Source organism: Callospermophilus lateralis, chromosome 6 (assembly GCF_048772815.1).
Source record: "Callospermophilus lateralis isolate mCalLat2 chromosome 6, mCalLat2.hap1, whole genome shotgun sequence".
Classification (NCBI taxonomy): Eukaryota; Metazoa; Chordata; class Mammalia; order Rodentia; family Sciuridae; genus Callospermophilus; species Callospermophilus lateralis.
Window position 1 is genome coordinate 153,735,189 of NC_135310.1, and position 17,548 is coordinate 153,752,736.

Below are 17,548 nucleotides of genomic sequence, written 5' to 3' on the forward strand. Positions count from 1 at the left end.
CCTCTGCCTTCCTGCTAAGACTTCCAAGCTGAGACTCCACCATGGAACTAGGACCAGCTGACACCTGGTAATCACTGTGAAATGTCACCAGTAAATGTTAAACAGGTGCTTATTAAATAAAGTTTGTAAATGTTTACTTGTGATGTCTTCAAAGTCTTAATAAAGACAATAAAATCTGCAAATTTACTTAGAAATACAATAAATTCAAAGCCATCCCCAGGAGCAGAATGCCACTCTCCTGGGGCCTCCATTCCAACGTGCAGTATGATGAGCCCATGGAGAATTGCCCAAATGCTCCCTGGGGCAGCAACAAACTCAGGAGCATCATTAGATGTGCGCGCTGCAGAGGGGAAAATAAAACGAGGACAGCTGCCACAGGGGCACCGGGGAGATGGAGGGTCCATCGGACCGCCATGGAGAACCAGAGGACGGAAGCCCCAGAGAGGCCCTTCCTCCCTGGAGGAGGAGGAGCGAGGGGACCAGCAGCTGCTGCTGTCCTGATTCCCAGGCAACTGACTGGGGTGCAGCTGGAGGGAGGGGCCCAGCTCCAGCCAGCATCTCTCCCTCCTCTCCACCCCTTCCCACCTCCCTTCCCAGGACAATAGGAAGAACCTCCTGTTCTGGCTCACAAGGACACCCATGGGTGGCAGGCTGGTGCAGGCCCACCCATCGGGTCTGGGATGACTCATCACCTGGGGGGCAGTCATCAGCTCCAGCACTGGAGGAAATGAAACATTCCTGATCATGTGTCCTCATCTAGGACAAAATTCTCTCCCACTAGTTACCTGTTCAGAACTCTGAGCTGCTGAGAGGCAGCTCGGTGGGTTATGCGGCAAATGTTTAAAAGGCAAACTTTTGCCAAGGACTGGGTGATGCTTGGCTGGATGAGCCGTTGCTTATCTCATGTAGTGCAGAGCCGTGACAGCCTCTGACCGTCAGCCCAAGGCAGCGGCAGTCAAAGTTGTGAGGATGGAGAGCTACATTTGTACCGCTGTGATCCAAAGATGCCACGCGGTGGCCCCGAGCCTGTCATTATGTAATACTCTAATGCAGAAATTAGAGGTCTCCCAGGGCCCAGCCTGGAAGCGCAGAACCACAACAGATGAGGTAGGAAGTCTGAGGAACACTCCACCAGACTCCCGTTCCTAGGAACCCCTCTGGAGACATTTATTTCCATCTTTCATTGCAACCCATCATGAAACATCTAGAAGCCACCTGCCAGATACACCACGTGTTAGCTGCTGGGAGAAGAAAAGAGGGGGAAAAATAGATGCTAAATAACATGAGGGACTCTGCCCTCAAGGAGCCTGCTGTCTCTCGGGGTGATGACCCCTGCAAGGCACAGATTTCCCCAGCATAGAACTTACTGTGGTGCCTTATTCAGGTTTGGGCCATGTAGACGAAGAAAGGGCACCACGGCTCACAGGGGAGGGGACATCAGGCTTTTAAATAGTCACATTTATATGCGCTCACTACTCCCACCTGGACCTATCGCTGACACCCCTAGGAAGAATTTAGTCACTGAGGGGTTTGGGGAGGAGTTTCCTGTCATTAACCCCCAGCTCTGTCCAGAGCCCCACAGTTGACGTTAACTGTAACTGAGTTACATTTAATACTTTAATATTAAAAAAAAAAAAAAATGGCAATCGAACCAGGCAAACTACTGGAAGCATGTAACTGATCTGAAATTCATTCACTTCCTCCCAGTCAATGAATCTCTTCTCAGAATCCCGACATACAAATGCTCCTAGGCATTCAGAGTCATACTGTCATACTTCCGACAGGCTCTGACCTGTGCTGATTAATAGCTGCCTAAATACCAAGGATGATTCGACAAGTAAAAGGCTTTGTCTCTTTCCAGTGTAAAAATCAAAGACGACCTAATACACACCTCACACGCTTTGCAACGTGCCACTGTAGGACCTTCCTGCACCCCAGCCGGCTGTGAGGAGGGACTGGAAGTCAAGGGCATCAAGATGCAGGCCTGTCCTCATCCCTGACTCCTCTCTCCAGCGTCCTGCCTTCCACTCCTTGCAGGGAGAGGCAAATCGGAGAACCAGATGCTTGTACTTCCCTTATTTACAAAGCCAGGGCTCCTGAGGAGTGTCCAAAATGCTTTATTTGCAAAGGAAGGAAGAAGAGGAAAGCAAACCACAGGCTTCAAGCTCCTTCACGTGAGTGTGAAGTACCCGGCACATCAGGCAGGTTGTGCCCACCGAGGTGACCCACCTCCAGCCCCCTTCTTCCTGCCCACACTTTCCATAAAGTGTCAAACCTCTGTCAAGTACATTTACCTCCCACAGACATCCACATACAATTCTGGATGCAAATGTTTTACCCAAATGAATTCCAGCCAAACAGCCAGAGAGAGACTGGTGAACACCTGCCTGCTCCAGAGAATTTCCCTCTCAAAAAAAATCCACTGCACCCTTCTCAGCAAAGCAGTGTTCCTGTGCTCCTGGCAGCCGAGCAGTGAGAAGGGCTTGACTGGCATCCCAAAGGCGGTCTTCACAATGTACACCCCGCGAAACATGCCCACTGAGCCCAAAAGTTATCTGGAAAATCATAGGACTCAAAAACAAAATCCTGAGAACTTTTTTTTTTTAATTGCTGCTTTTAGATACTAAAAAGAAACTTCCTTTCTTAAAACCTGAATGACTAAGAAGCAATATGAAAAAGCAAAGCTAAGTCAGCAATCTGCACGCGTCCCAGGTAGTAAAAAGGATAACTCTGTCAGCACCTGGTGCGTGCTAGATGCTGGGCACCAGGACAAGCTGTATAACCCTGCACAGTCTGGACTTCCATTATTCTAGTTTTACAGATGAGGAAACCAAGGCACAAAGAGTTAAGGGATTTGCCCAAAATTTCAGATTCAAGCAGCTTATCTCCCCAGTCCACGCTCTTGGCCATTATGTAATCCTGCAATACCATTTGAGAGTGTTTTATAAAACAAGTTATTTATACCCCACTGATGTCTAAAAAAACACTGCAAAAGACAAATATGAAATTCCTCTTCATCCAGTGTAAACGCTGGGACTCAGATACAGACTGAACACTCCTAATCTGAAAATCTGAAATCCAAAATCTAAGACTTTGAGTGTCTACATGATGCCACAAGTGGAAGATTTCACACCTGACATGATGGTTCACAGCCAAAATCCAGAGCACAAGACAACTACCATTTAAAATGGCCTTCCAGGGCTGGGGTTGTGGCTCATTGGTAGAGTGCTTGCCTGGCATGTGTGAGGCACTGGATTCAAGTCTCAACATCATATATGAATAAGTAAAATTTTTAAAAATAAGATAAAATAGCCTTCAAGCAGTGTGTGGATGGTACATACGAACCATAAATGCATTTCATATTCAGACTCAAATTCCATCTAAGATATTTCTTTACGTATTTACAAATACAGAAAAAATACCTGAAAAAGTCAAACCAAAACACTTCTGATCCCAAACACTTCAGATAAGCGACACTCAATCTGACCATGATGACTTACAATATGTAAAATTTTTAAATTTTATTTGGGCTAACTTCTTAAAAGATTGGCAAGGCTTTTTTCAATATACCAAACTATGAAAATGAAGATCTAACCTGCCATTTAAACAAATAAGGGAGACTCTGGTTTTCTTGAGGTTTTATTTCCCCCTGGAGATGGGGGCTTAGGCCGAGCATGGTGGTGCACTGCTGTAATCCCAGCAGCTCTGGAGGCTGAGGCAGAAGGATTGAAAGTTCAAAGCCAGCCTCAGCAATTTAGCAAGGCCCTAAGCAACTCAGTGAGACCCTGTCTCAAAATACAAAATAAAAAGGGTTGGGGATGTGGCTCAGGGGTTAAGCATCCCCTGGGTTCAATCCCTGATATAAAAATAAAAAAAAAAAAAAAAAAAGGAGAGCGAGCGAACAGGTCTTACTATATTGCCTCGAGTATTTGCCAACTCCTGGGTCCAATGACCCTCATGCCTCTGCCTTCCAAGTACCTGGGACAACAGGCATGTGCCACCTGCCAGGGTAGTCCATTTTTATGGGCGGTCAGGGGCATTCTTTAACCATTTATGATACACATTGACCTGAAGGATCAAAAAAGTTCAGGAGGCTGAAAACTCTAGCAGATGATAGAATATTAGACATCAGAGCTACCGAGGGCGTCCAATCACACTTCACAGTTCAGGGGTCACCTGTGGCAATGTTTCCATCAATTCCCAGGAAAGGGGAAAATTGCTACGTTTTTAATAAGATTCAGAGTATCCAATGTTTAAATTCTGTATATCCTTCCTCCTGTTCTGGTATTGAAGGTCCTTTATTAAATGAGGTATCAAGATACAGCGGGGTTCTTATTTTAGTTCACTTATTGGTCACATTGAAAAGAAGCTGAAAACTCTTCATCCAAGTATTTATTCCCTCCATCCCCTAAATTCTCAAGTCTGGGAACCAATGAGCAAGGATGGCTAAAAGTCACTCTAGGGAAAACTAGTTAAATAATAACCTAGCTAGAGAACTTTAAAAAAAAAAAGTCCCTCAGGATTCTAGTAGACCAGCAATGTTGGAAAATTTATTTCCACTGCATAATTCATTATGAAAACACAGACTACGCTGTCATCCTGAATAAAGGAACACTACTCAACCCAGACCTGCTTCAAGGCTCCAGAAAACTGCAAGTGGGCTGACCATGCTAAAGTTACCTGTTTGTACTGTAATTCTAGCTCTAAAAGCAGATGTTTAAAACTGAATAAGGCTGCTCAAATTCAACACCAGGATCTTGATAAACTTCCCCTATCACCACACTCCTCCCTCCTTACTCAAAACACCACCCTTGACACAGTAATTATGAGGATCCTTCTCAATGTGACAATGTAACCATGTAACCAGGAACCACTGAACCATTCCATTCAATTTGCACAGTGAACACACTTTAATTAAGTATATAAATAGAAGCAGTTAGGGATAGAGAATAAATAGGAAAAACAAAAACAAAACCCTATTCCACTTAAAACCTTACAATTTAAAATGTTCCCACCAAAACTTCAAGTTCAGCTATATCTCTTTGCATATTTTGTGTAGCTGATAAGATAGGTGGTTACAAAAGGCATCAATTGTGAGCACTGTTTTAATAAACCCTGGAAATGAGTGTGTGTGTGTGTGTGTGTGTGTGTGCAGATTTTTTTTTTTTTTTTTTTTAACCCAAGGATGCCTTACCACTGAGCTATATTCCTTTTGATTTTTTTATTTTGAGGCACGGTCTCACTATGTTGTAGAGGCCATCCTCCTGTCTTGGCCTCCCAAGTTCTGCAATTACAGGTGTATACCACTGTGCCTGGCCAGAACATAAGTATATTTAAAGGCTTGTTAATCTTTTCCACAAACTACACATGACTTCCACAATTTGGGAAAAATCTACTAACAAAAAACTCCTGTGCAGTCCACCATCATTAGCCCCTCCTGATTCTCCCCTGGGACTCCCTGCCTGAGCATGTGGATGTTTGTGGTCACTCATGGTGGGTGTCCCCTCCAGGGAGTGTCTCTTCCAGACAACACAAAGAGTCAGAGGCAGAGGCCGAAGCTTCCCTTTCCTCAAAGGCTGTCCTTCCTGTCCCTTGTCCTTTAAAACAGGAAGCCTCTTCCCCTCAGGGAATGGCAAGCAGATGCTCTGCCCAGGCCTCTGGCCTCCTCTGACAGCAGCAAAACTCCTCGACACACCTGCAGACCAGACTCTGAAGGGCCTCGTGGAATCAGTAACTCCACTGAGCTTCCAGAAGTCAGGGGACAAAGGGACACACACAAACCAGAGCTCACCCCACCGAAAGACACAGAACCCTGGGGGGTCAACTGGAGCTGGGCAGGGTTGTGCTGGAACACCCAGAAACAGGAGGAAAAGCTATGCTAACAACTCTGGAAATGCCATCTCTCCACCCCCACACACACACAGCGGGACAGCTGCCAGGAAAGCTTAGAAATCACTGCCCACCGGCCAACCCCCACGCTGGACACATACGTACAACATGTTAGAGGAAGACTACTAAAAAGTTCCACATCCAACAGCTTCTATACCATCCTCCAGGCAATGTGCCTGGGGTAGGAGCTTGCATAATGCCTGGGAGAAACCCAGGCCCACCACCAGCTAGCTGATAATACTTCAGATACTTGGAGTCCTGCTGTCTTATTTCACCTGACACCTTCAACCCTCCCATCGGCCACTGCAGGCTGACCAAACCTCCCAAGACCAGCCACGCTGTCCTCTCCAGTTCCCCTAATGCTCTGACAAGAAGAAAATTGGAACCCCCTGCAGTCCTTATAGATGTGATCTACTTTGACTGAACTCTGTGTGTAAGTAAATTGGGATAAATCTGAATGTTAGAACTCGGAGGGGGGGTGCTTTTAGATCATCTAGTCCAGCCCTCAGTTTTAAAGATCGGAAAACTTAAGAGGCTAAAGGGATCCATCCAAAGTCAGCTCAAAGACACAGTCCACGACACTGGCAGAACCAGGCGGCACCCTGAATTCGAACCGCTCATTCACTACAGCATGCTGCTTCTCCAGGGCCGGATCCCGTCATCCGCATGGACCACAGGGATTCACCAGAAGCCAGGAACTAAGCCCACAAGGCTAACTGGATAAAGAAACTGTGCTTCCCAATAAGTCAATATCAGGTAAAAGGACAGGCAAGTACCCAGCTCCTCAGTACACCCCCCATTCAAGTAAAAATAAATAACATTTTAATTAGACACACCTGGCTAGCTGGCTCTTAAGTTGTGAAACTGGGTTTTCAACCTTGGCCACTCATGAGAATCAAGTGCCAAGTCTGTGAATTAAGAAAAAGAAGTATAATTTAGTTAAGTCTTTTTGATCAGAGATAGTTGCAGAAGCTGTTGATGCTCTTGGATATGCAGCCTGGCCAGGTCATCAGGTGGCTACACCTCTGGACATGATAAAGCAGAGAAAAGTGATACCTACTTTGCCCCATCTAGATTCCTGACCCACAGAAGCAATCCATGGGCTTAAGAAAATGTAGTTTTAGACTGCTGAGTTTTGGAATGGTTAAGCAACAATGTTAAGTGGAACACTCAGGAAGCTTTTTAAAAACCCCAGTGTCCAAAGTGCACTATGCCCAATTAAGCTAGCGTCTGCAAGGGTGGAACCCAGTCCCAGGTGATTCTAACACCGTGGCCAACATTGAAAACCACTGTCTAAAACTGCACTGTTCAGTGCAGCAGCCACCTGTCACCCGCAGCTGTTTACATTAATGGAAAAGTAGAGTCTGCAATTTAGTTCCTCATTCCCACTAGCCAGCTTTCAGGTGCTCAATAATCACATAAAGCTAGTGGTACCACACTGGACAGTGGAAATAGAGAACCATCTCTGTCATCAACAAAAATGCTATTAGATGGTGCTAGTCTAGATTCGTTCCTCAAAGTTTGGTCCTGCACTACACCAGGCACCAGCGTCTCCTGGGAATTGGCTAGTATACACTCAGGGGCACTTGACCACTGAGCCACATCCCCAGCCCTATTTTGTATTTTATCTAGAGACAGGGTCTCACTGAGTTGCTTAGGGCCACACTAAGTCGTGAAGTCGTTGAGGCTGGCTTTCAACTCAAGATCCTCCTGCCTCAGCCTCCTGAGCCAGTAGGATTACAGGCGTGCACCACCGTGCCTGGCTGATAAGCACATCCTCAAGGCCCACCCCAGACTTACTGAAGAGAACCACCTGATTCCCAGGCACACTCAAGTTTGCAAGTTAAAAAAGAAAGAGACTTGACAGAAGTTTGTTTTCTTACAGCCCCCACAAAACCATCTTTTCCGTGTCCTCTCGTCTTAAATCTAGAAACCATCAACTTTGAGCCTCACTGTAGCAAAAGAGAATAGCTATGTTGTCACTGAATTTCAAACACAGGTTTTTGGGTTAACAAGCTTGAGAAGAAATCTTGCCTTTCAATTAATAAGCATGGATTCTGAAAAGAGGCTGTTTTTATAACTGCTAAGAGAAATAGCCCTGAGGTCTAACAATATGGAAATGGTTACCAATTAGGAGACTCAACAGACTACATTCAATTATGAAAGTTAAAACTGTGAAAGCTATGTAACATGACACAATATAAGTGGGAGAAACGCTACACACAAATATTTGCATTTCATGGCAAGGACAAAAAGGCGGCAGAGGAAAATTCAGAACGATCGTTTTCTTGGACTTGGTAGGACCAGGGCTCTCCTCTTCCTCTTTATGTCTCTGCCCTGCTCCTTATAAAGTAACTCAGGCAAAAAAAAAAAAAAACATTTTAAGGTATTGAAGCACCGGGTGTGGTGGCACACACCTATAATCCCAGTGGCTCAGGAAGCTGAGGCAAGGCAGGAGGATCATCAGTTAAAAGCCAGCCTCAGCAACTCAACAAGGTGCAAAGCAACTCAGTGAGACCCTGTCTCTCAATAAAATACAAAAAAGGGCTGGGGATGTGACTCAGTGGTTAAGTGCTCCTGAATTCATTCCCTGGTACCAAAAAAAGTATTGAAGCAATTTTTTAGAAAGATACAATTGTGCTTTGATGTGAAAAATCCTTTGAAAGGATAATTTGGTAAACCATTCTACTTCATCAATGACACGCTGAGCGTTGACCTCACGGTGACGTGAAGTTGCCACTCGGTTCAGTCAAAGCCCAGGCTTGGACTCCCAGGTTCTTCTAGTCCTAAGTGTCTGGGAAGACTCTCCTCTGTACTTCTCCTTCTGAAACTTAGGTTTACAATCAAACATCAGAATTATGCATTATTTTACAAATTTTAAAGATGTGAAAACCTGACATCTTTGCATGTGTTTAGTTTCCATTTGATTTCCAAGGAGGAGAAATATCTTCGCACATTTGAAAGTGTAAATTTCCCAGAATATTTGGTAGAGTGATCTTCTTTTATAAAGACAGCTCCTGAATCTCACATAAATCGACTCTTGGTTGTTTTAATATAAAATTTAGCATTTCTTCTTTGTGGACCTCTCTGTTGCCAATACCCTTCACTTCTCTCATTGTCAAGGTACCAGGTAATCTTCACGTTTCTGCCAGTCTCCTCGACACCTCTGCTCTTCGTTTCCTTTGCAGGCAGCACTCTGAAAACTCCTTTACACTCGAGACACACACAGACCTCTGCCCCGACTCTGGGGAAGACCTGAGAAGAGGTGACTTGGTTTGTGCAATTCTGAAAACGATGAAGTCTTCGGGATGCCACCATTTGAAAGAAACCTGGTTCTATGAATTTTCCTAAAAACATGAATGCACGGCAAGTGTAATTTTACTGCCAACTTGAAACACTCCACGTTTTCTACTTCTCTCTTATTAGATTTTACCAGAAAAAACTAAGTGGTAGGGTAGTAAGTAGCCAACTTGGTATCATTAGAAAAATTTCTTATGACATTTTCCCCCAGCCCAACAGATACACACCTCTTAAAGTGGACAAAACAACTTCTTAATTAAAGTTTTTGCAACAGTGGTGCAAAAATACGATTAAAAATTGCACCCCACTCCCAGCATTTTGTCCTAACCACAGTTAATTACCTTCATGAATGTGGGTGATTGAGAGCTCTCTACAGCAGCAACTATGTTCAATTCTAGCATTTATCTATCCCTCTTATGAAAAAGAAAATCATTTCTTTTATTTTTATTGCTGCAAGTTAAATGGAAAAGGGATTTGACAGGCATTTTTAATCATAATAATAAATAGTAATTGCAGAGAGAATTTACAAAATGTTTTCTGTGTGCTGGAAATTATTGAATCCAAGTACTGAAAATACAAAAATAAATCATATAGAGCCCTTGCCCTGCAGAAACCCCGGAGCCTGGCTGAGATACTGCTACATCTGAGAAAAGTCCTTAACATAAAAGAGACCCCAAAAAACAAAACTGTACACTGTAGGAAAAAGAAAAAAAAAAAAAAAGAAAAGCAGACTATACAAAGAAAACTATCATTAATGTCCTTTGACAGAAGATATCACAACTGAGAAACATGAATAGAATGCTATTAAAAAAAAAAAACAAAAACAGAGACCAGAAAAAGAGCTCTTAGAAATTAAGAAAATATAATAGCAGAAAAGAGAAATTAAACATAGGGTTTAGAAGCTAAAGGAAGGAAATCTCCCAGAAGACAGGACAGAGAGACAAGAAATAGAAATTAGAAAGGAAAAATTAAACCACGAAAGGTCCAGTTCAGGAAACACCATGTCCAAATATGTGTTCTGGAAAAGAACAAAGATAATAAAGAGGAAATAATCTGTTAAAAAAAAAAATGATTCAAGAATTTTTGTCAGAACATGAGTTTCCAGGTCAAAGCTCTTTAGCAGGAACAGTGGTACACACCTGTAATCCCTACTTGGGAGGCTGAAACTGGAGAACTACAAATTTGAGGTCCGCCTCAGCAACCCAGCAAGACTCCAAATAAAATCTGAAAAGGGCTGGAGATGTAGCTAAGTGGTAGAGCCCTTGCCTAGCATGCACGAGGCCCTGAATTCAGTTCCCATCCAGTACCACACAACAAACACCAAAAGGCCCACGGTGACTTCACACAATAGGAGAGTAAAGACTCTTCCACAGACTCCAAAGAGGAAAAACCCAGGCAGCATCCAAAGGATTAGAAATTCAAACAACTTCACAGCAGAATCACTGGAAGATAAAAGACACTGGAGCCATGTCTTTAAAGCAAAATTTGATACCCATTCCAACTATCAATGAGGTAAGTGGGTGGGATGAAGATACGGTCAAGGGTTAAAAAAACTTTCCGCCCCAAGCACGCTGTCTCAGGAAGCTGCCCAAGAACAAGTCTACAACACCAAGGCAGTAAATCAAGAAAGAAGGAAAGGGAGACAAGGAGCAGCAGATTCCACACGGATGTAAAAGGAACCTGGAGAATGAGGGTGAAGGGGAGCCCAAGGAGAGGCAGCTGCTCCGAGCAGCAGAGTCAGAGGTCAGAGGAGAGACTTCCCATCTGACCTCCTGCAGAGCACACCTGCGAGGGGGGCGGGTCTTGAGGACCGTTTGCTGAATTCCTAAGTACCCAGAGAAACAGGCAGACTAAAGAAAGAAAAAGAACTGTCCACTCCAGGGATCATAAAAGGTTTTGTGAGACAAGTCGATCATTCAGGGAAGATGACAAGGTCCAACTGAAAACAGTGTTCTGTGTGGTCAATATAAATTACATAAACACCAGATACTGATCCAACCAAAGGTGCCAGACATTAGAAAGAGAAAGACTCTGGGGGCAGGACAGAAAAATCAAATCAAAATGTAGCACTACCAGTATCTCCTTCAGAAACAGGGAGGGAAATTTCAAAAGAATGATCTAAAAATCACCAAAAATGGCTGGTTGCCTCTGGAGGAAAGATATAAAGAGAAGGCGGCTGCTGCTTCTTCTTTTTTACTATAATATTTACAAATTATAGAGCTTCATAAACTTTATAAATTATGACTTTACACTTCACACCAATTTTAAAAAGAAAAAAATGAGAACACAAAACAAAAACAGAGCCCAAACTCTTACCCACTAAACTTGTGTTTTCAAATTATCCATTTGTGACTCATTAGTGGGTTGTGAAATCACAGGTAAGTCACAACCATCTTTTTGTTTTGTTTTATTTGGGCACAAGGAATTTAACCCAGAGCGCTTTACCACTGAGCCACATCCCCAACCCTTTTATTTTTGAGACAGGGCCTTACCACATTGCTGTGGCTGGCCTAGAACTAGTGATCCTCCTGCCTCAGCCTCCCAAGTCACTGGATTACACAGCACAACTATCATGTTTTAAATGAACAGAAGAGAACAGAAAATAAGAAAGACACTGCATATATTTAAGACTATACTTCCATGAACATTTAAAATATACACACACACATACAGGGGTTTATTTCAAAATGTAAAAGGCATTTTGAATCATGGACTATATCAAAATAATTTTCAAACCACTCTATACTGCATTATAATTGCTTTCAAACTTGATTTTAAAAGAGATTTCCGTGTACATTTATTTTCAAACAAATTGAAGACATTGACAGCTAATAAAAATATCCAATTATGATACTCCTTAAAATCCCACTAATGACAAACCTGAAGAATGCATATTTCTATATTAGTGAACCCTAAATATCCTTTACTTTTATATAGTATACTCTATAATAAAGCCAGAGAGAAGAGTAACAACACAGAAAACAACTCAAAGTCCTAAAAATGATTTGATGATAATGTGGAATATTACTGTTTCTTAGGTGATTTACATTTCTAATTTTGTGTGACTTTCACTAATTTTTAAATTTGTGGTCTATCCACAAAGACCCTTGAACAGGAGGAAATATCTTAGAAGACTCTGGAATGGCAAGTGAAGTCAGCTAAGAAATAAAAACACCGAGGCATAAACTAGAAAATATACAAGCAGGTGACCAAGGGTTCACTTTCTCCCACCAGACCCTTCCTCACAGAGGTTGTAAGATATACTACACACCCCGCAGTGTGGAAGAAAATCAGAAGCATAAAACTCTGATGTTCTTCTACGAAGAGCCCATATTAGGCCCAATATTTTCTTCTTACTTAGGCTCAATACACACTTTACTGTAGATGCTTACCTTACAATTCACTTACGTAAAATAATGACAAATTCCTGTAGAAAGCAAGTTCCATCATGTGCTTTTCCTAATAAAGCTTCACTTTCCAAAAGTTATAAGGATCAGATTCTGAGGCTAATGATCTATATTTTAAAAAGCAAAACAAAACAAAACCTACCACTATGGAGCTAGGGGCATAGCTTAGTGGTAGCATGCTTGCCTAGCAAGCCCAAGGCCCTGGGTTCAATCCCCAGAATTAGGGGAAAAAAAGAAAAACGAAGATCATCCATAAGAGGTATAAGAAAGGATGAGTAAGTCTTCTATATATGCTAGTATTGAACAGTAACAAAAGTATATGTTACAATATACATATGTATGTATACACATATATACTTGCAAGGTATACTTATTGCATATGCATGTCAATATAGACTATATAGGCAAGAAGATTCATGAGAAATAGATGAATGTGGTAATCCTTTTTTCAAAGAGGTAAGATGAGAAGAGTAGAGCAGACAAGCAGGAGTGAGTGGAAGACTTTTCACTTTCTATCTCACATACTTGGGCACTAAGGAATTCTCATCTCCCCCCCCACCCCCCCCACATACCCCCTACCAGCAAATGGCCTTGTTTCCACATCCTAATCCACACCCCACACTCATACTCACATGGTATAATCACCCAGAAGTAATCTGGCAGGCATGCTTTCACTTTTATCCACAAAGGACTTTACCCCACCTTGCACAAGACCAGCACAAATGCCACCTGTCTCTGCAGGCTGCCAGAACCTAAGGGGCTTGCCTAGTCTTTCTCCAGTGCTCACCTCACTCTGGAGAAAGGTGCTGGGCGCCTGCTCTGTGCCAGGCACTGTGCAGGGATACAGGGCACAAAGGGTACAAGGTACCTGCCTTCAGGAAGCTCGAAGCCTTCAGGGCAAGACAGGAGAAAAAGCAGGCAATGTTCAAATGATAAGGTACATATAATGGCAAAAGTATATGCCCATGTAATTACCACACTGTATTTTAAGTATTTTTTCCTCTTTCTTCCCAAAACTCTCAAGTCGAGAACCTCTGGAATAGGCAGCAGACCTGCAGTTATCTCTGGATACCCTGTGCCAAGCATAATCTTCATATGAACTCTGTAAATGGCTCGTGAATGGCAAGGCAATGGAATTTTAAGAAACAAACTCCTATATCTTACTGTTCAAGTCAACTATTAACCTGGACCTACATCATGTATAACAATCTTAGAATTTCAGCACCAGAACAAACATCTTTACTCTCAGAAGTCCTCTGATCTTCTAGTCCTAACTAAGCAGTCTGGCCTTTGATTCCATAAAGGGGGAACATTAAGAAAGCTAAGCCTGTTTCTTTTTCTGGAAGTCAATGCATTCTCACTTTCTCTTGCTGGTAAGACTGAAAACTTTCACCCAGTAACTCTGAATTTCCACTTGTGACTAATGCATTGGTGATTTCTTGCAACTTTCAGAAAAACAGTAATTCTCAATCTGACACAATTTGGCCAATATTATGTAAGGGCCTCTTATACTTTAAAACTTGGATTTCTAGGTTTGAGAAATAATAAATATTCTCAGTATACAAATGGTTCACACTTGCCCTACCCGGAGCTCTATCCAAATACAAATGATAGAAATGAATTGCAAATATATCATGAAGCACTACTGCAATTAATCAACCTAGAGCCCAAGGGAGTAATTGTTTCTATTTTTAAAAGCACTGTTGCTTTAAGGGAAAGTTCCCTGAAGAAACATGAACCAAGCTGCATAGTGAAAAATCAAAATGCACTTGGTATCTTCATCCATGCAAAGACGGTGATTTTCATCTGCAAGTAGCATCTACAAGTAGTGGGCTGACTCTCCTGCTCGTAAATGGAATGACCAGGACACAGGCAGAATCCCACCAAAAGGGCCCATCCACCAACACAAAGCATCACGCGTCACAAGGATGAATGAGAGCACCCATATTTCAATGCTAGTCTCACAGCTCCAGACAGGGGCTGTCCCAGTAAGAAAGCCAGTGGAAAAAAAATACCAAAATCACCTTTGAAATCTTAACTGAAAAGATCTGATCAGTGACTAATGTGGCAGTCCCCAAAATGATCAACTGATTATTTAGCACAGTCTGAAGTTACAAATTCTATCCACAAAATTAAGCCTGTTTCTCTGCACAAATGACACGGCTTCATTTCATTAAATAGTAACCAACAATAGTGCTCCTTATGGAAAGAGTGACAAGGAGAAGGTGCCACCCCAGCTAGGATAAGATAAGCGGAAAATACAGGAGTCAAAATGTTATACCTGTTTCCCAGACTTCCTTGAAGAATGTGACCCACCAAAAAATTTTTTTTTTCTCTGAAATAATAAAATAATATCCTTTTTTCAGGGGGTGGGGAGACTTTAGTGTTGTGTTCACATAATATGTAAATATTTTAACTTAGTTTATTTACTATCACCATGAAACATACTATCTACTCTGCTATATCTAAAAATACTGTAGAAATATTTCAAATGCATCTAAAAATACAGCCCAAGGATAAATCCATTACTTAAAAGTATTTAACATAACATTTTAAATTTAATCTAGCTATTTAATATCACCATAAGAATCTGCTATGGGTAGCAAAATATTGTCAAATCAGGTAAAAAAAAAAATTGCTAGGCTCAACAAAAAAAGTGAAGAATCCTAATCTTACCTTTTCATAATGTCATTCCCTCAATTTAGCAAAAGGGTGCCTGATACCACATTATTATTGAATAGGAGCAGCTGCCTCTTTTAGCAATAAAGTAACAAACACTACTTCAGAGGCTCTCTTCAATGAAAATCTCTTAAGAGCAAAATCACTACATTGTAGCTCATCAATCAACAGGTGACTTTTAGAAACAAACTCATACTCATTTCCAAGAGAAAATAATTTGGTAGAATCCCGGTTTTTCTTTGATATTTTTTACAAGCTACTCAATTGCCATACTGAATGAATTCCAACACATTTCTTCTCCAGGGCTTACCAGAAAAATGCCAAATATTCAAATTATTTTAGGGCATTTTCCCATAGTACTGCATGGAACACAGCAGAATTAATAAGGATCCAACAGTTACCACTTTTCAAATGCAAATATGTTGCGATCTAGGAAATGCAGCCCTCTTTTAAACATCCCTCCAGTGTCTACACAGTTCAGGGCTCTACTTTTGTTTCCTTGAAAATCAAAATTCGCGCATTACATTCAGGCATTAGCTCAACTCAACACCACCACCACCAACAACAACAACAAAAAAAAAATAGATTTTAAATGGTCCAGCCTGAGCCTGCATCCTACCAGACTGTTTCTGCTTTAGCCCCCGCCCCCCACCTCCCAATCCCCATTTTACACACAATGTCCCTAAACAATTCTGCCCAAGGAAGCCCAGAAGCAAAGAATCACGGGCGCTGGGTGCCACGAAGGCCGTGGGCTGGTCACTGGCCACTTCGGGCCTCAGTTTTCTTATCCATAAAATGTGGCCACTGAACTAATCGCCCCAGGGTTCCACCCGTCCCCCTAGCTCGGAGTGCCTGCCGAGAAGCCCACGGGGACGCAGCTGACCGCTGCTGGCGGTGGCCGGAGCGCCGGCTCTGAGTGACAACGCTCGGGAGGGGAGGGAACCAGCAGCGACGGGGGTGGGGGAACAGAGGGAAGAGAGGAACTTGGACTTGCAACCGCTTCCAACGGCAGCGTGAGACAAACTTGAAGCCGCCCTCTAACAATAGGAAGGCGCACTCCCGTTTTCCTGGCTCAAACTTGCAGGACCCTGCGAGCCGGGTCCTCCCACCCGCCCTCGCGGAACGCGCCTCACCTTTCTCCCTGTTTGGTGTTGGAAGGAGGAGGGTGCAGGACCGTCTGGTTCCCTTCCATCTCCACCACGCACTTGGTGTTCAGTTCCAGTTCTGAAAGCACAGGGCACACCAGCGTCGCCACCTCGCCCCGCGCTGCCTCCCGCCGCCGCGCGGTCCCGGGAGGCGGCCGAGCCGGGGACCGAGCCCCGGGCGCCGGGTGGCCGAGCCGCTGCGGGCGCCGCCTCCGCCCGGCGCCCGGGCCCCGGCCGCACTCTCGCCGCCCGGCCCCGCCGCCCCGCAGTTTCCAAAGTTGCCCCCGCCCTCGGCCCGCCCGGGCAGAAATGGAAACGCGCGGAGAGCTCCTCACCTCGTCGGTTCAGGGGCCGGACCCGGACGGCAACTTTTACCTTGGTATCCGACATGTTGGCGGCGCCGCTCGGCCAGAGGCGGCCTCACGCGCCGCGCCGCCGCCGCCGCCGCGCGCCCCCCGAGCGCGGCCGCCGCTCCACCGAGTGCTCCGCGAGGCAGCGCCGAGGCGCGCGGGCCATCCCGGGGGAGCGCGACGCGGGGCACGGCCGCGGCCGGGGAGGGGCGGGCGCGGGGCGGGGCGCGGCGGCGGGCGGGGAGGAGGCCGCGCCGCGGCCCAGGCGCCGCTCTAGCCGAGCCGGCCCAGCCGAGCGCGCAGCGCCGCGGCCCCTCGCGGCCGCCGGGGGCCCGGCCGCGCCGCCATCTTCCGCCCGCGCCACGGCCCGCGCTCCCCGGGGCCGCCTCGGCGCGCGGCGCCCACCGTGGCCAGGCGGCGGGAGTGCGCGCCGCGCGCCTGCTCCTGCGGGGTGGGGCCGCCGCGCCGAGGCCGCCCCGGCGCCTGCGGGGACCCGGGGAATGCGCCCGGAGCTCGAGTCCCCCTCGGGGGCCGCTGTCACCCGCAGAGCCAGAGCCCTGGGCGGAATGCAGGGCGCGGGCACGCCGTGCCAGGTGGGCAGGCCTTGCCCGCGGGATAAATGCGCCCCAACCGAGAGCCCCGGCCCGCCGCCCCGCAGCGCCCCGGCCCGAGCTTGCAGCGGGATTCCAAGGTCCTTGTGGGGAACCGATACTAGAAACGAGTCTGTGCCTCTACCACCAAACAGTGCGTGTTTGTAAATAGTGCACTCGCCCCCTTC

General features: G+C 45.0%; 1 protein-coding gene across 1 annotated transcript in view; it reads right to left on the minus strand.

Annotated features, from left to right (window-relative positions):
* Kif13a (kinesin family member 13A) overlaps window positions 1–16,875 on the minus strand; it is a 176,777-nt gene extending 159,902 nt beyond the window's left edge. The window contains 2 exon segments of the mRNA XM_076859246.1: window positions 16,409–16,499; window positions 16,756–16,875. Of these exon segments, the coding sequence (XP_076715361.1) occupies window positions 16,409–16,499; window positions 16,756–16,810 (146 nt within the window). The 5' untranslated portion in view covers window positions 16,811–16,875.
* Between the last annotated feature and the right edge of the window lie 673 nt (window positions 16,876–17,548).